General features: G+C 50.6%; 1 protein-coding gene across 3 annotated transcripts; it reads left to right on the top strand.

Moving 5' to 3' along the window:
* Positions 1–15,756: 15,756 nt before the first annotated feature.
* C19H1orf216 (chromosome 19 C1orf216 homolog) lies at positions 15,757–25,019 on the top strand. 3 transcript variants are annotated; one of them, XM_073317765.1, is made up of 4 exons: positions 15,757–15,854; positions 16,711–16,885; positions 16,984–17,066; positions 20,299–25,019. In XM_073317765.1, exon 4 carries the CDS (start codon positions 20,312–20,314, stop codon positions 21,170–21,172), a length of 861 nt encoding a protein of 286 aa, XP_073173866.1. In that variant the 5' UTR covers positions 15,757–15,854; positions 16,711–16,885; positions 16,984–17,066; positions 20,299–20,311; the 3' UTR covers positions 21,173–25,019. The 3 variants fall into 3 exon arrangements, with proteins under 3 accessions (XP_073173866.1, XP_073173867.1, XP_073173868.1); XM_073317766.1 differs by lacking the exon at positions 16,711–16,885; XM_073317767.1 differs by lacking the exons at positions 16,711–16,885; positions 16,984–17,066.
* The last annotated feature ends 1,477 nt before the right edge of the window (positions 25,020–26,496 follow it).

A 26,496-nucleotide genomic window follows, 5' to 3' on the forward strand; every position in this document is an offset into this window, starting at 1 on the left:
GGAAGGAAGGTGGCACCAAAAATGAAAGAAAAGAAAGGCAACCCCTCCCCCGCCCCACCCCATTGCAATCCAGAAGCACAGGCTCAGCTAGAGCACAAAGGGTTCCTTTCAATTTCCCAAACAATTTCCTAAGCAGACCTTTCTGTCTGGAATGTATTAGTGTTTCACAGACCAAGAGGAAACGGTGATTTTGGGGGTCCTGGTCTAATGGAAGGGGCGGAGTCAGCATCAATACTTTCCTTTTGTAGTTGTGCGGCAGATAAACCACAGAGGAAGCGTCTAAGGGACACCAGCCCTGTTCTCTTGGCAGGCAGCGTCTCCGGAATCAAGAGAAATCCCTTTTTTGTGAGTTATGAAAGTGAAGAGGGTTTGGGCAGTGGCAGGAATGAATTTCTTCGCTCCGGATAAGGTCACATTGAAAAAGGGCTTCTTCTCTCCTTAACGGGTCATGGGCATTTACCCCACAACGGGAGTATTTATTTACTTTGCTTGCCGCTCTGCGGTTGGATGGGTTATTTCTGCAGGGCCCCAACTGGCATAAAATTCTACCCCTTCTGGTGGATTGCAGTTACCAGGTCCATCCCTCTGCATCATCTGGACAGGCTACAAACATTAATGAATTTATCCTCACAGCAAAGCATCATTATTCCCATTTCACAGAGGGGAAGTGGGGGGGGGGAGAAAGAGACTACATGACTTGCCCAGGGTCACACAGGGAGTCTGTGCCAGAGGAGGGTATTGAATCCAAAGCTTCTGCATCCCAGTCCAGGGTCTTAACCACCAGACCATCCTACCTGCCTACCCAAGGCTGGGCAGAGGCAGGAACAGGCCACTCCTGAGATGTCGTCTTTTTCTGAGTGTCCAGCAGAGGGAGCTATGGTGCATTTGGCATCCTCAGCCTGTAGCCCAGGTCGCACGGTGGGGGGATGACAGGCTCCGGTGGCCCCCCTGAGCTGGGATGCGAGTCAGAGGAGCCTGGCTGCTCACTGCAAGTTGCTTGCGGGCTCTGCCTCCCTCCTGGGCCCCGGAAGAGGGCAAACTGCTGCTGGACCCTCCCATGTCCTAGTCTGCCCTGGTATTGGTGTGAGGGTCAGTCCGAGAAGGGACTGTCCCAACCATGGGCCCCCTAAGGGGCTGTGCAGTGCAAGGAAGGGGAGGGCACAGTCCCATGTGTGCAGCGAGAAGCGGCTAACCCACAAAAGGGCAGAACCAGGCCCTTTACCCTGTTTTCTGGATGCTGTATTTCTTCCACCCCTGCCCGTGATCGCCCTTCGTCCTACAAAGGGCATACAGCCCTCTTCTCTCTCCTGTCTCCCTCATACACAAAGGGCTGGCTTCCCACTGACCAAGGCTCATGAGCCACATCCCGTGGCATCCCAAATGGTAGGCCAGCACTCAGCTCTACAATGGGGTTTGAGTAACCAGACTTCTGCACTGGCTTCAGAGTTGACCTTGAGGTCTCCCGCTTCTCAGGCTAGGAGACCTCGGGTCTTGGGATGGTGCCTTTGCCATACACGTTCACCTGCTAGGAAGGAACTCAGCACCCAGCTCTACCCGTCCCTTCTCCCCAACCCACCTTGTCCCACACGGTTCCTTCGTCCCACTGGCACGAACGTGCTGCAGACAGATCCAAAATTTGATCCTCAGTGGATGGTAATTGTTAGCTAGGGGAAAAACAAACCCAGGGTTTGACCTCATATCATATTGAAATAGTCTGGCTGCTCTGGAATTCTTGGCTTCTGTGAAATCCAATCTGGCTGCAGATTCTTGGCATTTTTCATCAAATATAGCTCATCTGTCACTCTCTTTGATTCTGATTGAAATATAATTTGTTTTACAGGTGGGGAGAACAGCAGGTCTGAGGGCAGTGGGGGGAACAGATCCAGGCTGATACTATTTGATCTGGAAGGTCAGTGCAAAGAGAAGTTCTGCTGAGTTAATTTTCATCATTTGTCTTCCTCCTTTTATTTTTAAATGGGTTCGCTCTGGGAAATCCCACAGTCGAAAGAGAGTTTTGCATCTGTGTGGATGCATCCTCTGAAGGTCCGAGGTTGGTTAGCGAGGCCTTCTAAATCAAGGGTGACTTTGGTGTTCATGAGGGACCGCTAGCAATTCCTAACCAGAGCAGATATCTCTGCCAAGACACTGAAGTCCTTCTCTGCAAGAACAGCCTGTTATTCAAGCCCTGATCCCTGTGTAGATCTGCCAGCCCTGGCCAACACCCTATTCTTGGGTCCAGCACAGCTCTGCCAACGAAAGTCAAGCTTCATCTGCAAATGCCCACTGCTATTCCATCCTTGGGGTTCCCCACCCAGCTCGGGCAATGCATCTCAATCCCAAGCTGGAGCACCCCGGCTATTCCATTCCTGGGCTCTGCACACGCAGCTCTGCCAATGCACCACCGTCCTGTCCCATTTCTAACCGCTGCCACCTCTGACTTGCATGGCGACTGTTGACTTGCATGGCGACACGGTCAACATATATTTCCATATAAGGAGAGATTAAAAAGACTGGGACTTTTCATCTTAGTCAAGAGATGACTAAGGGGGGCTACGATACAGGTCTATAAAATAATGAATGATGTGGAGACAGTAAATAGGGAAGTGTTATTTATTTCTTCTCACAACATAAGAACCAGGGGTCACCCAATGAAATTAACGGGCAGCAGGTTTAAAACAAACAAAAGGAAATACTTCTTCACGCAACGCACAGTCAACTTGTGGAACTCACTGCCAGGGAATGTTGTGAAGGCCAAAAGTCTAACTGGGTTAAAAAAAGAACGAGAAGTTCCTGGAGCATAGGTCCATCAATGGCTATTAGCCAAGATGGTCAGGGATGCAGCCCCAAACACAGCAGTCCCTTGTTCAGATTTTAAGAGAGACAAAACCTTCCATTTGTGCCCACATGGAAAAGCCCGGCCGCGAGAACTGTCAGGGCTCAGTGAACAGGAGGCCAATTACAAGATTCTGATATTTATTTTTAAATCTCATGAGTTTTAAGCCAGTCTCATGAATTCCTTGACCGCGAGGCATGATGCTCAAACACTAGCTGTTGCTCCCCGCTCCGGAAAAAGGAAGATGCAGGAAAGCAGTAGGCGGGGCTAAGGTTTTTGGTCCCTAAAGGGGATAATTTTCAGAAGTCTTGAAAATTTTACCCTAAATGCCCAGCTCAGAAGATGCCTCTGTGACCCAGTGGTGAATGTGTGTTATAGGCACCTTCTGTGCCCAGGCCCAGGGAATGGCGAGTCTGCCGTAGCCCCAGCTATAGATGGTTAGCTCTTTAACACAACGGTAGTAGCTTATGCTTTTAGCTTGAACAATTCAATTCTCAGAGTGTCGCTGTCGTCAAAAGGGCAGCTGTCACCTCTCTTTGGCTGACATTTAGATGTTGCTTTTCTTTGCAATCTGTTCGGGGTCCCGGCAAGGCACTCATCACAAATGGGGAGATTTTCTCAAGGGGGAAATCACGAAAAAATAACAATCCCCTTCGGTGCCCACAAAACTTCCCACGAAGCACCGAACTGGGTGGACACGTTACTGGTCTCATTTTTTAATACAGGCCCATCCTGACACTGGCAATCCCAAGAGTTGAGTCTAATTAACATCACCTCTAACTTCAGTATGGAGGTACGGCCTGTCAGATCCCAGAATGCCATGTTCCATCTTGAGCCACACTGGGAGCGTGGCCTGCACCTCTGTAGTGACGGTGAAGGCCGCTGGATGTGGCACTGTAGAGCTCTGTGGGCTATATCTGGTCACCCTTCGTCATACATGATGACAGGACAAAGCACACCAGACTTTGGCCATCCCTGTGCATTGACTGGGCCAGTCCCCCTTGCTGGGATGGTCATTATGAGCTGGATGGGCAGCTCATGGTCACTGGGTGTTAGGTGTCCTCTGAGCCACAGAGGATGTGAGTCTTATGTCTTATGTCTACACTGTAGTGTAAACCCAGGTCTGTGGGGTCCGGCTTGTGTACTCGATGTTTCCAAGTCTGCACTTGAGCGTCCGCAGTGCGTTGTGAACCTGGGTTTGTGAACTCGGGCTCTGACCCACCCCCCTATCAGGGTCCTAGGACCCAGGTCTGAAGTGCTGGCTGACCTGAGTCAGACTGATTTGTGTGTGATCAGAAGCAGGGCTTGGGCTCAAACCTCAGTCAGAGCCAGGACTTAGTGTGGTGTGTAGACATACCTGCACTTTCCCACATAGTGAACTTGGCTTTTTAGCTTGTAGAGACTTGGGCTGTCAGGTCCTCCATTCAGTCCCTGGTGTCGGCCAAGGGCAGAAAGCAAAGCCAGAGCCCTGGTGCCTGGGGGTGAAAGCTAAAGGTGATGACCATTGCAGTACCGGACAAATATTTAACCAAGACTGCTCATCCCAGTTCCAGACACCAGCTCTCAGCTCTGTGTCGTCTTTCTCTCTGCACACAGGAGCGTTTTCTCTTGCCCTGGGGCAGACGTTCCTGGCCTTGCCACATTACTGGATCCCTTCCGAGAGGGGAGATGCCCGACACCAGCCCCCCGTATTTATTGAATGTGTTTACAATTAAACTAAATGTCAAACCGTCTGTGACCATAACAACAGACTTGTGTCAGTTGTGGGGCAGTGAGGGGTCAAAGGTCAGAACGTTGTTTACTTTAATTTCTTTGAGAGCTTTTTGGGAGATTTTTCCACCCCCTCTCACTTTATTAAATTCAGATGAGCCGTTCGGGGAGGTTAGGTCGCATGTGGTTCAGGGTTTGGGGTTTTTTTTAAACATTTGACTTTTAACTCTTTCGGGACGGTTCCCCTCTGGGTTCGTCTGCCACATGGACTCCGGCTGAGCCCTGCCCCGGGAAGGGGCAGGCAGCTGGGCTCCCCATCCCCCACTGTTGGTTTGGCAACAGACCAACTCCGCGGGTAGCTCGTGGCGCTGAGCAGCTCTGCCGATGCCTGTGGTCCAAGGCCTGGCCAGGAAATGGGCCACTCTGGTCCAAGGTGTTTGTGCAAATGCCTAGTGTGATGCATTTCGCAAAACTGGTCATCACTGAGATTAGTGCTCGGCTAATTAGTGTTTCGCTAATTAGAGGCAGTTTCTGCTGGCTAGAGCTGGATATAACCCAAGCAGGTGATGTGTGCTCCCCACATTCACAGCCTGACCAGTGCGCATCAAACCCGACCGACAGACCCTCCCACTGCTATTCCAATCCTCTCTTTCCCTCATGTACTGCTCTGCCCATGCCCCTCACTCCTAATCTCCAGGTCCTCCCTGCTATGCCACTCCTGGCTTCTCCGGCTCACGGGTAGACTTTTCCCAGCCATTCCATCTGGGCTTTACAGAACTTCCCACCCCCCGGTGAATATGGAGGGAGTGGAGTTTGGTGAGATTTAGCATTTTTATCAATGACCTGGATGAACACATAAAATCATCACTGATAGAGTGTGCAGATGACACAAAAACCGGGGTGGTGGCAAATAGCGAAGAGGACGGGTCACTGATTCAGAGTGATTTGGAGCGCGTGGTAAGCTGGGCGCAAGCAAATAATGTGCCTTTTAATATGGCTAAAGGTAAATCTATACATCTCAGAACACAGAATACACACAGAATGGGGGACTCTGTCCTGGGAAGCAGGGACTCTGAAAAAGATTTGGGTGTCTTGGTGGATAATCAAATGAACACGAGCTCCCAGTGTGATGCTGTGGCCAAAAGGGCTAATGCGATCATTGGATGTCTAAACAAGGGAATCGTGAGTAGGAGCAAGGAGGTTATTTTACCTCTGTATTTGGCACTGATGTGACCGCAGCTGGAATCCTGTGTCCAGTTCTGGTGCCTGCAATTCTAGAAGGAGGTTGGCCAATTGGAGAGGGTTCTGAGAAGATCCATGAAAATGATTAAAGGATTAGAAAACCTGCCTGGCAGTGGTAGACTCAAGGAGCTCAATCTATTTACCTTAACAAAGAGAGGGTTAAGGGGTGACTTGATCACAATCTATAAGAACCAACATGGGGAACAAAGATTTGATAATGGGCTCGTCAGTCTACCAGAGAAAGGTGTAACACGATCCAGTGGCTGGAAGCTGAAGCTAGACAAATTCAGGCTGGAAATAAGGCATAAATTTTTAACAGCGAGGGTAAATAACCATTGGAACAATTTACCAAGGGTCGTGGTGCTCTGGGATTTTTTCAGGGCAGTTCTCTGGCCTGTGCTATACAGGGGGTCAGACTAGATGATCACAATGGTCCCTTCTGGCCTTGGAATCGATGAATCTAGGAGATTGCTACTACTGGGGGAGCTTTAAGTGGGGCTGAGTGGCAAAGGGGAGGACACATCTGTTGCATGCGGTGGCTGGATCATGGTGAGCGTAGCTTAGCCAATGTACTCGCCCCCTTGGCTGCTGCTCCCTGGGTCTCCAGGTCCCTCTGGGTCTGACTACACTGCCGTTAAAAACCGGCGGCTGGCCCATGCCAGCTGACTCAGGCTCATGAGGACCCCATGAGATGGGAGGGTCCCAGAGCTCGAGCTGCAGCCCAAGCCTGAACCATCTACACCACAATTAAACAGCCCCTTGGCCTGAGTCAGCTGGCACAGGCCAGCCATGGGATTTTGATTGCAGTGTAGACGTACCCTTAGTGCTCTCACTTGGACCTGATTCATTCTGGCCCATGTTTGTTACAAGCCCAGGGCCTTTGCAAGCAGGAACTTCATGTTTCACAATGGAGAGAAACTAGGCTGGGACTGATGCTTGGAGCTGAATGGGGGCACTGGCGGAGAGGTGTGTATGACAACTGGAATAGTGGGTGTGGGGGGAAGCAGGGGGGTTGGATTAAGGGACATCGACAGAGCTGTGTGAGGCGAGGGAATTTCGTAATCCGGTTGCGGGGTGTGCTGCATGCTACACAATCATTAGTGCCAGGGGAAGTGTGTGACTAAGACCCCGAGTGAAGGGAAGCAGAGAAGAAAAGGGCTCCCATAGCCCTCCCCCCAACTCAGAATTGCCCTGGGTCTCACACTCTGAGGTGCTGGGAGCTGGTGGGGTTTGTTGCAGGGCAGGACGCCATTTGCAGAGGCCTTTGCCCTCAGTGCAAGGGGGCGGGAGAGGGCGGGAGTGGCAACCCGTGCGGGAATTAAAATGCCAGAAGGAAAACAGGAAGAAAGAAGAATGTGGAACTCTCCCAAAGAACCATGTTTCATTTCCTTCAAGCACCAGCACATTCCAGCCCACATGCGCGCCCTGACCTGGGTTCATGTGCACAGCAATGCGAGCTGGCTTCATTGGCTATGCATAGGCCCATCCAAAATGCTAGGCCTCTTGCTTGCTTTCCCATTCCCGCTTCACCTTCCGGTGGCTGCTGCTGCCAGCTGGAGAAGGAATCCAGGTTTTGGCAGCTGGGGGTGGGGAGGAAATGGCTCGCAGTTCCCCCTTCACCCCAAGTTCTCTCTCTGTCTTCGCTTCCCTTTGTCACATCTCTTGTGCTTCTTAAAATATCATGGGACAGGCCCGGCTCTGACAGCAAAGCTCTGACCCACGCGGTTCCTAAGTGAAATCTCTGCCTCTTTTTAAAAAAAATGGAAGGTGACTGGAACCAGGGCAAGAACCAGCAAATGGTGGCATGTGAATGCTGGCTCAGTGTTCCGGCCTTCCCACAGCCTGGTTTCCCCCCGTCCCCTGTCCCCGCTCTCAGCTGGCACCCCCATGCCTGCGAAAGAACAATATGCCCTTTTGCAATTTGCACACTTTTCAGCTTTCCAGGTACCATTTTGGCTTTGTCTCAGCTGGACAGAATCCAAACTGGCCCCCAGCTGAATGGGTGTCAGGACCACCCGATGGGGACCCTTGGAGAGCCTTGTTATTGCAGACATTCAGACATGTAACCCTTCTGCCACATGCCAATGGCAGCAAGGGCTGGTTCCATCTGACTAGGTGTCCTGTAAAATAAATAAAAGACCCAACAGAGGGAGCAGAGAGCTCCCTCCTGCTGGGCCTGCTCACCGCGGGGGTTACATCTGAATAGACAGATGCTGTGGACAGTGGTCCATGCTGTGGGGTTTGCACCAAATTTGCCCCACACAGTCACTGGTGGGGAGCACGGTCACACCTGAACACGCCTGCTCTGAACACGCCTGCTCTCGGTGCTAGAGCTGCCAGGCACTGAAGGAGTCTGAGATACCTGGAGGACAGGTATTCCAGGTATCATTATTCATGAGCATTGGCAGAGCTGTGCAGGAGGCCCTGGCATGGAATAGCAGAGAATGCTGCAGGTCAGGACCCAGGTGCGTCAGCGGAGCGGTGGGGGAGTGCAGGAGTGGCCTAGCAAAGGGAGCTGCAGGCTGGGATTGAAGGGAATTATTGCCAGAGCTGCGAATGAGTAGCAAAGACAGACATGGAAAGCTGTGGGTCGGGATAGAAGGGCATGCCCAGAGCCGTGCGTGGAGAAGGCAAGACTGGAATAGCGGGGGGGGCTGCGGGTCGGGATGGAGGGGCATGCCCAGAGCTGGGTAGAGGAAGCTTGCACAGCTCCTTCCCACATCAACTCTGCCTCTATCAAGTGCCATCCAGTCCCCTCCCTGGCAGCAGCGCGGCGAATCCAACAGGCCATTGTCCATTGTTTGTTTCCTACATTCCCCATTTGCAAAGCTGGCCAGAGCCATGCGCAGGGGCGTCCCTTCCCCGAACCCGGCAGTTGGACAGGGCCGCTGCGCTGCCTGCCTTGTGCGTGCCGTATTTGCCCCTAACTGATCCAGCATGTGGGAGGCTTTGAACTCCCTTATTCAGCCTTCCTAGCAGAAAAGGTTAGGAACCAGCAGCAGGCTCTCGTGACATGGAGCCTACGTCATGGGGGCACTGGAGTGGATTTCTGAAGGCTTCTGCTGGGACCAATTTTGTTCAAAGCGCGTGGCACGTTGCATTGGTTAACGGCAAACTCAGCATATGAGAAGCAGGTGGCAGGCTATTTGCATGAATGCTGGGTCAAGTGTGGAGAGGGGTAGTGGTGGCGATGGCTGGGATCTGGATTTATCCTCAGCAGCAGGGATCTGGAAGGCTTCTCTCGCTAATAATCTGCCACCACACTTGTAAACCTGTAAGATCTGGAGGTTTCTACTCCTGGCTCTGCCAATGACCCGCTGTTTGCCCTGGGACAAATCACTTCCCTTCTGTTTTCCCTCCCACCCTTTGTCTGTCTCGTCTCTGATGGCGGAGCTGGGGGTGATGCATAGATAAACTGAAGCTTCTGCCACAGCCTTAACGGGAGTTCAGTCTTTAGTAAAAAGCTCATAAACATGGCAATGAACAAACCCCAGAAGATCAGCTCTGCACAGCATTGGAGTTTTTGATGAAAAATGGATTGATATAAAGAGAATCAGCAGAGTTCCAAAATGGCCAGTTTTCCAGTGTCACTGTTGTGTCTCGCCATTTTTCAGATCCTTCCCCTGCTTTCACAAGAAATCAGATGTGCTCTGGGCTTTGCGCCTCGTGGAGCGGTGGGTGCTCAGCACCCCTGGGAATCAGGCTGTTGGTGTCTCAAGGAGGGCACGTGACAGCTGAGACACTCAGAATTAGAGGTTTCAGAGGAGCAGCCGTGTTAGTCTGTATCCGCAAAAAGAAAAGGAGGACTTGTGGCACGTTAGAGACAAACCCATTTATTTGAGCATAAGCTTTCGTGAGCTACAGCTCACTTCATCGGATGCATTCATGAAAGCTCGTGCTCAAATAAATGGGTTAGTCTCTAAGGTGCCACGAGTCCCCCTTTTCTTTTTTCAGAATTAGAGGCACTCTTGAGAATTTGGGCCTGTATTGAGGTCAGAGGTGCCATAGCAATGCCTTGGTATAAAAAATGAAAGGCAGGGTCAGGAAAAGAACCCAGGAGTCCTGCCTCTCAGTCCTTTGCTTTAGCCACCAGACCTATGTCGCGTCATTCCTAGAATATATCTCGACAATTCACTCAGTCTCCTTACCCTCCTCGGCCGAACCCCAGAGTGCATTGTGTTATCTCCTCCAGAAAATCTAGCTCTGAAAATCCAGCTCATTAGATTTTCTGCTCAGAGTCTTTTAAATGATTTTCAATTTCCTGTAGGGATAGTTTTTAATTTGCTTCTGAAGCAGGGTTTGGAGGGGGAGGGGAAAGCAAGTCTAAAATTCAGCACTAAATCCACCCCCCCAGTCCAATTTTCTTCCTTCCTCTTAGAAGATCAGTATGTTGCATCCCCCCTGCCCTAGAGCCTCCCCCTTTTCCTGCTTCCTGGCCATGAACTTGGTTTCCTCTATGATCTTTCTCTTGCTGAAAAGAGAAGGCTACCTCCGCAAGATCTGGAGTGCAGGTCTAGATTCTACCCTCCTCCCGGAGGGTGAAATTCTGGAGCAATGGCAGCCCCGGATCCAACATCAATACACGAGAGGGACTTTGATCTGAAAAGCCAAAGATTTGGTTTTGTAGCAGATGCACAAAGGAATTCCGTGGTTCTTGCTGCATTCTGCTGCGAGCCGTGTTTGTGGCTGGATAGGCAGCATCTCTCCATACAGCGGCCTGCCTCTGAACAGCCGGGGCGGCGATAGGGCTGTCTATGGATTTCAGTCATGGTGGGTTCCCAGCCTGTTTCCTAGCGGGGGAGGTGGTTGCATCCCAGAAACCAGCACTGTAACTGTCACTGGCTGGCAGGCTCAGCAGAGAGGCTGTGGAATAAGAAAACAGCTCATGGATAAGGCACTGGGCAGGGACTCAGGAGACTCAGTTCCTGGTTCTGCCACAGACTCCTGAGGTGACTCTGGGCAGGTCACTTGATCTCCCTTTGCCTCAGTTTCCCATCTGTGAGGCGGCAGTGTGGTCTAGTGGATGCGGTGCTGGAGCAGGTGTCAGGGTACCTGAGTTCTGTTCCCAGCTCATCCGCTGACCGGCTGTGTGACCCTGGGCAGTCACTTCACCTCTCATTCCCCCTTCCACATCCATCTGGACTGTCAGCTGTGTGTGGCAGGGAATCTCTCTCTCACTAATTGTATGTACAATACCGGGCGTGGTAGGGACTCTGAGGTTATACTGTGATATACCCAATAATGGGCCATGGAGATGTGTCCCCTTTAGGAGGGGAGAGGCCTTGATTCACTTACTTAGGGTTGTGCAGGGCAGGCTGCTGTGTGGAGAAATAGGACCTCGCTTTCGAGCCACATCTTTTACTGACAATATACATGAAATTCATTCTGCCACAGGGCTCAATTCTAACCAGGGAAGCTTGGTACAGCGGAGTTACCCACCAGCTGCAAATGGATGGATTTGTTAAATCTGGGTGGGTGGATGGGTTTTAGTGATAAATTTTTTGAGAGAGCAGGATCTTTTTAACGGTAAATGGCCAGTGCTACCTTGGTCTGAATTAGGAATACAATAATCCCATGGTTTATGTGGGGAAAGCACAAGTTCTAGTCTGACACTACAGTTTGAAAAGGTGAAACGGCTGCAAACTTTCCCCATGGTTCACTTTGTAAATCAATCAATAAATCTAGGCTTGCAAAATCGCCAGTGTCCTTGAAAGGAAAAGAGCAAAATGGGATGGGAGAGACTTCAATTCAAAGTGGAGCATGTTCTAACCAGGCCTGGGAACATTCAGATTGACCTGCCCTGGACACTTTATGGAGTGGTAAGAGCTAATATGTGTGTGAGCAGCAGGTGTCTTTCCTGCTTTAGAAACATAACCAACTGACCGCATGCAAACTCACCCTGTCTTGTGGGTCAGTTCATTAACAAAGAATCATAAGATAACATACACCCCTATATATTCCAAGTTGCAGTGGGGGAGGTTTAGGTTGGATATTAGGAAAAACTTTTTCACTAGGAGGGTGGTGAAACACTGGAATGCGTTACCTAGGGAGGTGGTAGAATCTCCTTCCTTAGAAGTTTTTAAGGTCAGGCTTGACAAAGCCCTGGCTGGGATGATTTAATTGGGGATTGGTCCTGCTTTGAGCAGGGGGTTGGACTAGATGACCTCCTGAGGTCCCTTCCAACCCTGATATTCTATGATTCTATGATTAGATTCAAACTTTCTCACCCAGACTGGGCTGCTCTTAGGGCTCCTCCCTTGGGACTGCTCTGCCACACCCTAGATCCTCACTCCACAGGTAGGCCCTCCTGGTGCCTTATACCAGTGCAGACAATGAATTACTTCATTCAGTGAACCAGCAGAACCCACTCAGCTTTCTCCCAGCAGGATTGACACTTGGTATCTGGGTGGGCATTTCAGGCAAACCCTGTTAGCTTGTTATGCTATGGTTAGCATGATGTCGTATTCCTGCCCCCTCATGAAAAGTGACTGACAACCCCCTGTGTGGAACAGCGGCTCGTGACGTGGAGAGGTATGGAGAGTGGCTGGAGAAGGTAAAGGGTCACGCTGTCTGCATAGCCGTGCAATGCTCTGCGTGCTGTCGGCGGCAGTGAGGAACAGGCAGATGATGGCCTGTGGGCTAAGTGGAGGTAATGTTCAGAGGAGAAGAACCTATTTCTTTAACAATGATTTATGCCCTGTCGCCAGCTCTTGCTGTTTTATCATGCAACTTGCGTTATTTGGTGTGTTTCTTGAAGTCCCAGCCCCTGGAGCCAGGTGGTTAGATGAGACTTTCCATTTTCATTTTAAAAAAATGAAAGTTTCTGGCCCGCTTGGTTGCAGAGAAAAATTTGAAGACATGATCCGTTGTGGCAGGGTAGCTGGCCCACTAAAGGAAATTGGACTCAGCTCTCCGGGTCCAGGCCAGGCTCCCTGCTGGGCCAATGAAGAGGGCAGGGCAGCATCTGGGAAACTGTCTGAGGCCTGAGAGTGACTTGAGAGCAGACTGGCTCTGTGAGGAAGAGCAGTTCCTGGGGAGGGCTGGAAAGCAGGAGTGTAGCAGCCTCTGGCTGGGGTCTCCAAGCTGGAGAGCCAGGGCTGGGACACTGCTGAAAGTCAGAAGGAGCAGCAGAAGGATCCTGCTGGCTGTAAGTTGCAGGGCCCGAGGACGAGGAGGGGAGCAGCTAAGGGGCGTCTCCTGGGCATCCCAGAGGAACCAGGAGAGGCTCCCAACGGAGAGGCTCTGAGGGTCCCACTGGGAAGAGCGGGGTTAGGGCTGGGGTGGCTGTCCTGGTGGAGGGACAGAGGATGGCTGGGAGAGTCCAGGGCTGGCGGAAGACACCAGGGTGGTGAGAACAGAGCCATGTTTTTACAGATTCAGCGCATGGGCCTGACATGGACGACGTTGTGCCTTGGGACTCTTGCACTGCGTTTCGGTTAATAAACTAGGATTGATTTGAGGACATGCTTGTATTGGACTTACTGTGCCCTCAAGAGGCACCCTGAGGTGAGGCCACTTGCAGGGCTGCCCTGAGGCCACAAGGGGGTGCCCAAGAAGAGGCCATTTGTTTACACCCCTATATATGCCAAGACTAGAAGGCCAATAAACAGACCCCAGCCCTGGTTATTTGTTAAATCTCATTATTTTGGGGGGCCTGAGGCATGACTCTTGGGCGCTTGGGGTTGGCCATGCTGTTTTCTCCTATGATTTGTACTCCAGTCATGTCTAGAGACCCCTGCGAAGCTGATGGTGCTGGGTGCTGTAGAAACATAGAATCAGAGACCGTCCCTGTCCTGAAAAGCTTGTTGTTACGGCGTTGCAGGGGCACCTGCAAGCCCCAGTCCCCGAGCAGGACTAGTTGCAGCATAGACACAGAAGAAGAAGACAGTCCCGACTCTAAACTGACAAGCAGGCAGAGGGCTAAGTGGGAAGGGGTGGTGCACAGCGGGATCTAGCACAAGCCCCCCTTGTGTTCCTGTGAAGCACGGCACCTTCCCTGCCCCCCCGGCCAAAAAGTCTCTCCAGCCACCAAATCTCGTGTTTCTTGCTTAACATGCTGGATTCTTCCAAGCCGATCAGAGCCCTTCTTGAACACGCACCGGGTGCTGACAATGGCCCTTTATCCCCAAAATGTTCGTGGTGCTTCATGTGACCCTCTCCCCTCCAGGCGTCGCATTCCCTGCAGTTGTTTGATGTGCCAGTTCTTTTATTTTTTAAAGTTTCAGGACACCCGAGTCCTGCACAGCCTAATAAGAGGACTATTGAGAGAGCGGCTTTCATCGCCCCCCTTCCCCGTTGGCCGCAGGATGGGTGATGGGCTGAGAGGCGGGCAATGTGGGGGAGTCTGGGAAACCCTTGGGCAGGGTGTGTGTGGAGTGTGGTTTCTGAGGTCTGCTCTTCAGTGTGTTGCTGTGTGAGATTTATCATCTCACACACACACACACACACACCCAAAACACACAAGCAGGCGCCACACATGCACATACAAACCTAAGGAGACATTATCAGCACAGCACACTAAGTGTTGCCAAGTGTAACCCAGGAATCCCACCCTTGTCCTTGTGGGGGGGGGGGGGCCATCCGCCCACTCTGGGGCTATGCACTGTGTTTGGGATTTGACCCCACGGTGTCCCTTTGCCAGCAGCATCCATTGTCTCCGTTCCCAAGGGGAAAGCCTTGAGCTTATGATGCGGCCACAGCACCTCACACCCCCACGGATGGAGGCAATTCCTGGGAGAAGGCCTGTAGCTCAGGTCCAGCCTCATTGGCACCATCTGCAGCAGTCTCTTCCCGGCAGTCTCGCAGCTGCCCAGGGTTCCACTCGAGCATTTCCTCGCATTTGGAAATTCCCCAAAAGCCCCTGCCCACAGAACAAGGTACAACCAGAACCGTTCTTTTCTCTACAGGTTCCTGCACGGCGCCCATCACCATGGTATCTGAGCGCCAGAGCAGCTGGAATAGTAACCAACATGTTGTCCAACTGTGCAGAATGGTACAAAGGAGCAGAGCATGCTGCTCCTCGGAGCGGCATGGAGGCCTCAGTGAAACAAGGGGCAGAATGAGTAGCCACCTTCAACAGAGACTGTTTATCCCCGCTCCCCAGCCCCAGGACGGAAAGAAAGGGCTACAGAGGGTTTCCTGCAAAAGACAGGGTCATTCAAAGTCAGCTGAGTGGGCAGTGGGGACAGAGGGAGGATGGGCCCCGCTCAAGCTTTTAGCTCATGAAAAGCAGTTAGAGACGAGCAGACGAGGTGCGGTGAATGTTCTTCAGTGTTTTCACCCAATTCACTGGCCTGTGGCTGCACATGCCTTTGGGGTTCACTTTCTGCGAAGGCACTAGGGAGACCGACAGTGGGAATTTATTACCATCATTCTTATTATCTGCATCGTGATAGCACCACAGTCCTAGAGCCCAAGGCCCCATGGTGCTAGGTGCTGTACAGACAGAACAAAGGGACAGTCCCTGCCCCCAGGGCACCATAGTCTCAGCAATCTGTTGGCCTGTCTATGGCTTAGTGATTTCTGGTCTCTAACTGGAGCCACCTGAAAGAGGCCAGATTTTCATAAAGCACCTGCCCTCTGAAAGTCAGGGCCCTTGCACAGGTCTCCAGCGGGGCCCCCAACAGCTGCCTCTGCGGGGATTTGAACCTATGGCGCCTCAGACTGTAGACAGTTTAAAGCTGGTGCTTAGACGAGTCAATCCCAGCGTGGCATAATATGGGCTTCTCGTCCCTGTGTGAATGCCTCTGCCTTTCTTTAATGGCTCCTCCCTTGGAGGATTTTTATCCTCGGCAGGGAATTTGGTGTCATCTCTGAAGGGACACACACACCCCGCCCCCGGACCACACTGGGGTTTGTGTTAAGGTGGCTCCTGGTGGTGCCTTTGCATTTCTCGCCTGGCTGCTGATCAGCCTGTGACACACTGCTGCCGGCAGCGCTCATTGCTGTCGGAAGTGTGCAGTGCATGACGCTTTCCTGCTGCCGTGGAGGGGTCTATTTCCGTTCTCTCCAGCTGAGCAGCAGGAGCAGCAGCCTGAAAATCCCCCTTCACTTTCCCAAGGCTCCACCGGTGAGTGTCAGCTGTACGCTGAGGGTCTGGGGGTATTTGGAATGATGCAGGAGACAGGCTGGTGCCAAGGGCTGAAGCCACCTGCTTCCTCTGGGTGCTGGGATCAGGGTGGACAGCTTATGCCTGTTGCCACATGTGGATTCCTTCGAGGGGGGCTGTTTATTTCTCTCATCGTCATTAGCAGCTTTAAAAGGGATCTAAAAGCAACAGCACCTCCTCATCCTGCCCCCCACGCGGATGGCGCCAATGCCCCGGTTTGTGATCTCTGGGTGGGCGTGTGTGTGTGCTGACTGACTCTCTGATTTCATTCACAGGGGCCGTACTGCACAGGGAAGGGTTTTGCTCAGGTCCATTTTAGGGCTGAGACAGGCAACACCTTACGACACACACACAGAGCACAACCATTCCCCCCCGACCCCTATGTATAGCCAAGGGCTGGGCGTGCTATGATGCTGTCAGATTGTACAGGGCACTCTGCTATGGCTGGGTATCCAGGCTAACTCTATAGCCACGTGGGGGTGTGCTGGGGCATTGAATCCAGCAGTCTCATAATCCCTGATCACATCTGTTCAGCTGCCCCCTCCCTCCCTCTGCATAGATTATCATGCACATTAAAAGCCTGTTCCCTTCCTCCTCTCCGGGTATCTCTTTCCCTTGCCTTTTCGCTAAGCTGCTCACAGAGCTGGCCAGTCCAGGGAACAGTGTGATTTGGGGAGAAGGAACCAGCAATTGCTTTTTGCAAGCTGAGGGAGGGAAGGGGAAGGACGTGGATCCCCTGCAGACATCCCACAAGGCAGGGCTTTAGGGGCCTTGGGATCCCTCTGTCTCTGTGACTCCCCCTCCATCTCTGTGGCAGGATCATTCAGCACAGCTCTCTTCTGCGCCTCTGGGCACCATCCATCACATGCTACCAGCACAGCACATTGTGCTCTCTGATGCGGTGTGCGTACACACACACACACGTCTCTGCTTGCCATGGAAACCTTGCCATAGCAACCACGTTGGAATCAAAAATTAAACAGGCAGGGCAGGTGAGTGTGTGACCCCTTCCTGGTAGCCCATCAAATGGGCCTGATTCTCCTCTCCCTTAATCAGTCTTACACCAGTGTCGCTCTTTTGTCTTACACAGTGCTAATTCTGATTTACACCAGCGTGAATGGGAAAAGGATCAGGACTATTGTGCAGAGAGGGTCCAAACCTGCAGTAACTGCGGTAGGATGTAGAATGTGATACCCTCTTCCCTCTCCCTCGAGTCGACCTTTCCACAGGTGCAGAGCAGGTGCTTCCCAGTCAGAGCTCTCCACTCCCTTACCTCAGAGGGTACATTTGGCCCTTGCTTTGCATGGATGTCAGTGACCATGCTGGGGGACAGTAGACGAGATTCAGGCCTGTTGGGCCCCTGCTGTCGTATGTACCCTCACCACATCCCTGGGAGGGAAGGAAGTTCAACAATCCCCAGTTTACAGATGGGAACTGAGGCCCGGCCAGACGACGGTACATCTACACAGGGAGACAAGCTCTGCAGCACGGCCGCAGCTGGCCTGGGTCAGCTGACTTGGGTTTGAGAGACAGGCTCCGGGGCTGAAAAATTGCTGCACAGAGTTTGGGCTGGGGCTGGAGCTGGGCTCTGAGACCCTCAACCCACACGGGGTCCTACAGCCCCAGCGCCAGCCTGACCGTCTACACAAAATTTTTAGGCCCTTAGCCTGAGCCAGCTGACCTGGGCCAGCTGCGGCCAAGCTGCAGGGCTTGTATCCCCCATAGACACACCTGAAGTGACTTGCCCAACGTCACCTAGAAAGTCTGAACCCAGGTCTCCTGCATCCCAGAGTAGAGCTTTAAATGCTGGACTACTGCAGAGGGGAAAACGATTTTCTTTGTTGGCGGGGCGGTGGGGCAGAAATGCTCATTTTATTTGAAGGGAAACGTGTGGCTTTTAGCCCCTACCTATGATCTGCTAGGGGGACTATTATCCTGTCTCTAAATACCCAGACATTTAGATCTGTCATTCCCTCACTGAGACATGACAAAGATAAGCAAAAGATGCCATATTTGTGAGGCCTACTAAATATCAGTGATACTGACCAGGGCAGGATTAAGTGGGCAAAGCCTGCCCAGTTATTTCTTACCCAGGATTCGTTCTTCCTTTGCTCATTCACCAACTTTTTAATGAAAAGAAAGGTCTGCCATGCTCTGTCTTCCTTTAAAACTGTGATCGCAGTCCCCTGGGTTTTCCTGCCGGTGAATTTCTTTCGCACTGTGATGAAGCTGGAAGATTGGATCCATCTCGTCTCAGAGCCCGAGTCAAAGTTTTAATGAATTTTTTTTTTTTTACTAGTTCCAGTTTGCAACTTGGTTTTGTAATGAGGGAACAGGTCTATTGGGGCTACTGGTTTTGGGAGGGCTATTGGCCCATTATTTAAAATCAAGCAGACCAATCGAAATCAGCAGAGACCTTATTAAAATAATCTAATGGGGTCCTATGGAATTGCATTTGGGAAGCTGAACACATTTTAAAGAAAGTCTTTAAAGGAAAGTGATTTTAATCCCATGATTATGTAGAATCATCTGTAGTTCTCACTTACAGATGGTAGCAGGGATGTATTTGTAAATTGTTTTATGTTTCCAGCACTTTTCTCCTGTATCAGACAGTTCTTTAAAAGACTTATCTCCTGCTTCCGACTGGTGCAGGAGAAGTATAGTCTTAGAAGATGCCTATTTAGGGAGATTAATCTAGACAGAATGTTGCTACATATCAGATCAGACATGTCCCTTTGCTTGGCGGAATCACACAAGTCATTTAAAGTGTCGCTGTCCTTTCAGCACTTTCATTTAGCAGAGAAGGAACCGGAATCCATCACTCAGTCGGGGGGGGGGGGGAGGCACAGTCAGCTGGGGAATGATTCAATAAAGCCCCTCATTAGGGCAAACAGGATTAAACCACTGACTCATTTAATAATATGAAAACCTAATATCACATCTCAAGATTTCTATAGCATCAAATCCTTCCAAAGTCCCTCACAAACTGTTACATGCACAGAATTCACTTCATTTATTACTTACAAGCAGCCACCTCTGGGGTGGAACATGACAGCTGGGCAACAGCCCATAGTAATTCTACATTTCAGTATAGTACAGGAAGCTAAGGAAAGCGTGGGTGGTGTTCTCACTGACTTCAATAGAGTTACTTGGATTGATACCAGTTGAAAATCTGACCCTGGGATTGGATGACAAACTATTGAGGATTTCCTGGGTTTACTAAAGTAGCCCAGAAACTCCTTGAAAGGAGCTGCTCTCTAGGGGAAGGCCACAAAAATGCAAAAGGAAAGGGGGGAAAAAAACCCTCTTATGCCACAATCATTTTCAAACAATTCGGGATGCAGGATCTGAATGGAGCTTGGGCAAAGTTTTGCATCGGTTCTCATTTCACCCAACCAGTTCCCCCACTCTTAACAGTGGGGCTGGATCCTCAGCGGGTGTCAATCGCCAGAGCCAACGGGGCAGTGCTGACGTGCACTAGTTGAGGATTGGGCCCAAGGTGGCCAGACCACTGAGGGTTCCTGACAAGAAATTAAGGTTTTTGTTCTGCCTGGCTCTGTTCCAACCTTCCTATATAAACCGGACTTCCCCTCATCCACTTGAGGAGCTCACCTTGCCACCAGGGGGAGTCAGAAATGGCCAGCTCCACTGCATCCCATAACACCACCGTAAGAAACACTTTGGGGATCTTTTATTCTAATATTTGCTGGGCCAGAGTGTGAGTGCAGCACGTACCAGAGCCAAATGTTGGTGCACTGAGACAAGGCATCGCACCACTATCATATCTCACTTTACCAGATCTTAATCAAACAGACCTTGCCAGGCCAAACTAGGGGCCCGATCCTGTTCTCATCAAAGTCCATGGGAAGGACTGTGTCCTATGTTACTGTGCTACAATACCCTATACATTGCTAGGGCTTATCATTCTATTCCCATTCCAGAAATTGGCCAGACCTAAAACCTGGGAGCCGAGCTTCTACAGTTTAGGACCCAGATCTGAAGTTTACATTCGTCCCCTAATGCTACCATAGGCCCAACCAAAATCCCACAAGCCCCCAGACTTCAGGCTAGAAACCAAACATTACATCTTAGGCCATATCAACCTGTTTCCAACTTAGGGTACCATCCCATTCAAGACCAGACCAGATGCTCCTCTCTTTCCTCCCTGGTTTGTGCTTACATCAATCCCCTGGGCCTACTTCTCCTCTTAATCATGCTGGTATTAATCTGGAGTAACTGTCCTGAAGTCAGTGGGGTTATTGCAGTGACAAAGCAGAGCAGAATCAGGTCCTTTGAGCTCAGGAGAGTTAGAAGCTGGGGAACGGTAGAGCTGGGAGGCCAGGCTGACCCTGGGAACTCAGACCAAGATCCTTCCTTCACATCAGTTCTCTCTCTCTCTTCCCAGCCGGGAGGGTGGAATGATGTTTGCAGTGTGCCAGCCAGACGTCCCCCTGAATGCTCCATTCCATGAGGGCAAGCGGGACCCCACGCTGGGCACGGCCTTCCTCGCTGAACGGGAGCTCAGGCAGGACAAGAATTTCAACTTTGTGGCGGAAGGGTATGACAGCAACGAGAACTGGAGCCAGGTGGTGATTGGGACCCGGATGGAGGGGGGCTCCGGCCAGATAGAAAACACAGCCAATAATCTGGTGTTCTTAGTGCAGAGACAGACAGCTCAGGGCAGGCTTAGGGATGCTCCCCGAGGGCTGAAGTCAGACAAGCTGGGACTCTCTGAGGAGGACGTGCGCAGCCCCCACAAGGGAGCCGAGCTCAGTGGCGCCGAGAAGGAGAAAGCGGCTACCGAGGACATGGCCAAAGAGTGTGGCAAATGGGCTGGCTCCCCCTTAGAGGACAATGGCTATGCCAGCAGCTCCCTCAGCATCGACAGCCCCGACAGTATCACTGGCAATGCCTGGGAGGCCCCCGCTGCCACCACCAAAGACCCAAGGAACCAGCCAGCGCTTCAGGTGCCCAACGCTGATTTCGAAAACTCCTCCAACTCGGACACGGTCTTCCCGGTGCTGGCCGAGGCCTTCCAGAACCTCCAGGACAAGATGAGATACAAGGAGCGGGAGAAGGAGAAACACCACATCCACCTGGTGATGTATCGGCGCCTGGCCCTGCTGCGTTGGATCCGCGGCCTCCAGCAGAAAGTGGTGGACCAGCAGAACCGGCTGCAGGAGAGCTTCGACACCATCCTGGACAACCGCAAAGAGCTCCTCCGATACATCCAGCAGGGCGTGGTGCGTCCCAAAGCACCGGCTCACGCTGGCCTGTGAAAGAGGCTCATTCCCTATCTGTCACAGTTAGATCTGCCCACCCCCGCCCCCCCAACCCTTACCCGGCTCTAACCAGTTGTTTCGTCTGAGCACAGCATCCAGGATTGGGCCCCACCGAGCTTTGCAGTCAGCTCCCAGGTTCTGCATGGGAGGCGGGCATGAGATGCTCTTGCCTTGTGCACCCAAGGATTTAGTGAAGCGTGAGGACACCCGACCTGACGAATGCCACCTGGTATTTATGAGCGGGAACAACGTAGCTAGAAGCATGTTCCCGTCCATTTCCATGCATGGCTCTCGCTGAGAGCACAAGTGAAAAGTCCAAAATGTGCCCCAGCTAGTGGTTGAGAAGTCAGAGAACGGGAGGGGCTGGTGCCATTTGAAATGAGCCTGATTAACCCTTTCTCAGCCCAACCCCCTCCCCCGCCCCACCGTGCTGCATATTCCTTTAGCACAAACAATTAACCCTTCGCCAGCTGATTAGCAGCCAGGATTCACCAATGTTCCCAGGACCCCAGTCTCACTGGAGATCTCACCTGAGACCTGGGGTCACTAGTGAATTGGCACAGGCCAGTCAGCAAGCTAGTACCTGATTAGTTAGCAAGAGGGTTATTTCTGGGTGGAATGTTCCATCATAACAATACCCCTAAGGACGGTCTACTACTGTCAATCTACTGACCACTCTTAGCATCCATCCCACCTCCTTATCTCTCTCTCTGTCCATCACAGCTGAGCTGCCTACTCAGAGGTCCACTGAGTGCCCAGAGGCTCTCAAATTTCACCCTAAATCCATGACCATTTAGTCCCACTGTGCTTCGAAAGTGAACAGCTCATCAGCAATGTCATAGCCTGGCTCCTCTCAAAGGCCTGGGTCTCCCCAACTGGCTCTGCAATGCCTCCTCTAATTTCTTTCTCCTCCTCCCCCTGCAACAACCTCTTCCCCCCAGCTTCGCTATGTGTGACTGCTCCCCCTCTGGACCGGCCAGCACAGCTTCAGCCGCTCTCTGCATTGGCTGGATAGCCGTTCGTCAGGGTCCCCTCTGCAGACAGCTCCCCTGGCTGCTGCTACCGCTGTGGCTTTCCCATGCCCATGTTCACCCTGCCTGCCTCTTCCAAAGAGTGTTCTCTAGACCCAGCCTGTTGGGTCTGTTGGTTACTACAGCTCTGAATGGGGCACAATTCTCTTCACAATCCAGCTTTGCTGAGGCTCATGATCTGATACTGATCTTTGAAACTCTCCCTGTAATTCTTTGAATTAACATTTTAAATAAGGAATCCTATTCACCATGGCTCTGCAACATTAGGAAGGTTTGGAATTGGCCCCCAAGAACGTCTTTAGCTTGGAGTGTGAATCTAGACATGAAAATTGCCATTAAAATCAGAGATGGGAGAACTCCACGGGCCATTGTTAGAATCCACTGGAAAACCGTGACTTCTGCACTGAGATCTGAATTCACAGCTTTTAGGTTGAAGGTTTCATCTGGGTTTTGGCCTTCAGAGTTTTCCCTCCTCTGGTTGTTCTAGAAGCCACGAGAAGAACTGCTGGAAAAAGAGAATCTTTATTCATAGATTTAATGGCCAGAAGGGACCACTGTAATCATCCAGTTCTAGTCTGACCTGATGAATTGCAGGTGTCAAAGGTGCTGTGCAGTCAGGTTATTGTTTGCATTGCACAGGCTGCCAGTTTCTTAGGGAACTTTTTACCCCATCTCTGTACCATCTACTACATCTCCCATGAAAAACAACACTTAAAATGAAGGGGGAAAGGTGTTTGAAAGAGCCCAAATCAAACCTTGAACCACGAAGCTCATGGAAACACTAACCCTCTGCTGGATTTTCCCTTCTCTAGCTTAGATCGTAGGGCCTGCATTGGAGAGTTGAGATGCCAGATCAGGCTGTTCTGTTGGTGGAACATATAATTGCAAGTGGTGTATGCTGCTCCCACATGTTTGCTGCTGCGACGGGAATGAGCTCCCGACTATTGTGTGTGTCTTGCGTTGACAGCCAATGCCTTGTGAGAAACAGATTGTACGTGTCCAGCAAGCTCTGTAGGAATCGATGGGTTGCATATGCTTGGGGATTGTAATCTGCAGCAGTGTGTGATGTGCTCTGAGTGTAAAAGTCCATCTGGTGACAAAGGCCCTTAGTGCAGCAAAGCATTTCAACCCATGCTTGAGTTCCTCCCTATTTGGCAATGCACGTAAGCCCATGCTTACTTTAAGCACGTGCTCAGACTGTAAAGGCCATCTGACCTCCTTCACAGCACGGCCAGATAATTTCATCCAGGGATTCCTGCAATAAGCCCGGAACTTCTGTTTGAGCTAGAGTGTGCCTTTTAGAAAGATGTCCAGTCTTGACTTAAAGGCTTAATTCCCACTGATGTCTAGTTACGCATGAGCTTAACTGCTTTGCTGACTTGAGATGGGCTAGTGAATTGGGGTCGAAGAGAGAGACTCATACTACTAAGAACTGACATCAAAATGCTTTAAAATAGGGTCAAGTTTCATTTAACTCTAATATTTTTTTCAGATTCAGTATTACAATATATTGATTTAGATTTTTTTATTACACTTACATACACACACATCCCACATACCCCTATCTACCTACAGTATATATTTAAAAACTAGGTGCCAAATCAGAAAAATCCCCTAGTAATAACCTTTCTCACAGCCGTGCTGTTCATGTTCTATTAATTTATTGTTGTAAAGCAAAGAGTAACTTTTCTAATCCATTTTTCCAATGAGAAATGCACATACAGAGTATAAGAAATATAAGAGAGATTAAAAAGAGACCATTGTGTTTATTTGGTATATTTTCTTAAAAGTGAATTTGCTCCATATTCTTATTATTCTATTTATTGTACTGTTCTAGGGGAGGCCGTGTGGTTTAGTGGCAAGAGCAGAGGCCTAGGAAGTCAAGAGACCTGGATTCTGTTCCCACCCCTGCCACTGACCTGCTGGGTGACACTGGGCGTGTCACTTCACCTCTCTGTGCCTCAGTTTCCCCATCTGCAAAATGGGAGTTATGGTACTTAACTTAACAGAGTGCTCTGAGATGGACAGATAGATGAAAATTAACTATGTATTATTATTATATTATATTCCATGCTCTCTGCACCTTCACAAAGCTGCCGTTGATACCTGCAATAACTTCCATTTTGCACCACGTTTCTTCATATCTTCCAGTAAGCGGAAGCGAGGATACGGTCCCATAGCCCTTTCGTGTGTAGTTCCAGGAAAGTCAATGAGACTAGGCACGTGACTAAGGCTTACTCGTGGGAGAAGGGGTTGTAGCATTCAAAGCTCTGATGCTGATCCTGCAATCTTGATGCATATTTAGACTGTAAGCTCCGCCTTCTTGTTAGATAGCTCTTCTGCACCTAACACAACAAGGCCCCAATTTCAACTAATAATAACTGAGTCAGTGGGGACTGCAGGGTCAGGTCCTGTAGAGAGCAGGGAAACCCCATTGCTGTAATAATGAAACACCTGTAGCCTGAGTTTTGACCCTGAAAGGATGGAAAAGATAAGCTAAAATGGGCGATTTTCTTTAAGAATGAGTTTTTAAAGAGGCAGCATTCAAAATGCAAGAAAGTGACCAAATCTTGTCCTGGCAGCAGAGAAGAAAACCTGCAACAGATTTCTTGCCATCTGCATCCCGGCCAGGAGGACTCCAGCCTCTTTGTGAGGAGAAATACCTTGCTCCTCGAAGGGCATGACTGCTTTCATGTTTGCTTCTATTCTAGGGCCTGCTGGCTGTTGTCTGTATCACTGACATGCTAGATCATGAATTATTATACATATTAATAAAGTTTGGAGATAAAAAACACATCCCACAAAGTACTCCTTTAATACTCTTCAACAGCTGGCTATCGTACTGTGCATGATATTTTCATCCTGATCCTGTTGCATGAGGGTTAGAACACCAGGGGCCTGCTTTTACCTCACTGGTAGAACTGACAGAAGGCAATATACATTGTTGCAACAGAGGTTCCAGCCTTCACCTGCGTTTAGTTCACGTGTGTGGAGACAGAGCTGTACGAAAGAGCATCTTGAGAGCTACCAGTGGGAAGTGAGTATATGGCACTGGGTACTGGAGTGGTGCTGCAGTGGTAGCATATTGACTTTGGACTAGAGGAGAATCAAGGTCACAACTTGAGGGTAGAACTGATGTAGAGGGTGTCATGTGCTCAGCACCATGCCTCTCTCCAGAAGGACCTCCTTCTGGTCCATGCTCAGAGCACCATCAGTGGGCAGCCTTGTAACCTTCTCCTCCAGCCCAGGCTGTGACATGGGGCTCTTGATGGCTTAGATAAAATCAGAGCCAACCCTAGTCAATATGGGTCCAATAAATATGGATATTGCCCTCAGCCTCTGCCAATATCCATTCATTATCCCCATTTCACAAATGACAAACTGATGCCTTGAGACATGAAATGACTTATACCCAAACTCACGTACAGGGTCGATGGCCGATCCAGGAAGAGAAGCCAAAAGTCCTGACTTAAAATCCCCTCCTCTAACACTAGACCATGATCCCTTTCACTTGGGTTTCTGGTGAGGACGGTTCTCCTTAGCTCCTTCCATGGCCCCACAACAGGGTCTGTTCCCTGCCCCAGCCCTGCTCACTGTTAAGTATGGGCTGGCTTTAGAGCCCTTGAGGTTCCTGACTGAACTGGTGTTGTAGAGCTCAACACCCCCACCCACCCCCTGGTGCTTCCATAATACCCCATAAATAGTGCCCGAGATTCACCGACTCCCAGGCGTTTATGCATCAATTTCACTCACCTCGCCTGCTGGTGGCTCATTTCAGGGCAGTTGCTGCTTTCCTTTCTCTAGCCCCCACCCAAGGCAGGCTAGGAAAACACCCAAAAAGGCACTGGCTGTCATGTTCAATTGCGTAAACTGCAGGACAAAACATGGCAAGCAGAGAGCAGAGCATGACAGAGAGTGAATAAAGCTTGCCCCGTCAGATCAGCTTATCATAGCCGATTACAGATAGCAGGAGCTACTGTCCCAGAAACCTCAAGTTTCATGACTCATGTCAGGAAATTAACAGACGGGTTTTCAAGCAGGAGTGAGAGTTGGGCCCTGTGACAACGTGGCACATCTCACGTGGCAGCATAGTATATGACCTGAAAAGTTGTGGCCATGCAACAATGTGGCGCATGTCATGTGACAGCATAGCACATGACCTGAGATGGTCCAGCTATGAGACAATGCGGCCCAGGTCACGTGTCAACATGGTACGGTACTTGAGATGGGCCAATCACACAAGAACGTAGCATATGATCTGAGAAAGTCTGGCTGTGTTATGGCATTTGC

The sequence above is a fragment of the Lepidochelys kempii genome, chromosome 19 (assembly GCF_965140265.1).
Source record: "Lepidochelys kempii isolate rLepKem1 chromosome 19, rLepKem1.hap2, whole genome shotgun sequence".
Classification (NCBI taxonomy): domain Eukaryota; kingdom Metazoa; phylum Chordata; order Testudines; family Cheloniidae; genus Lepidochelys; species Lepidochelys kempii.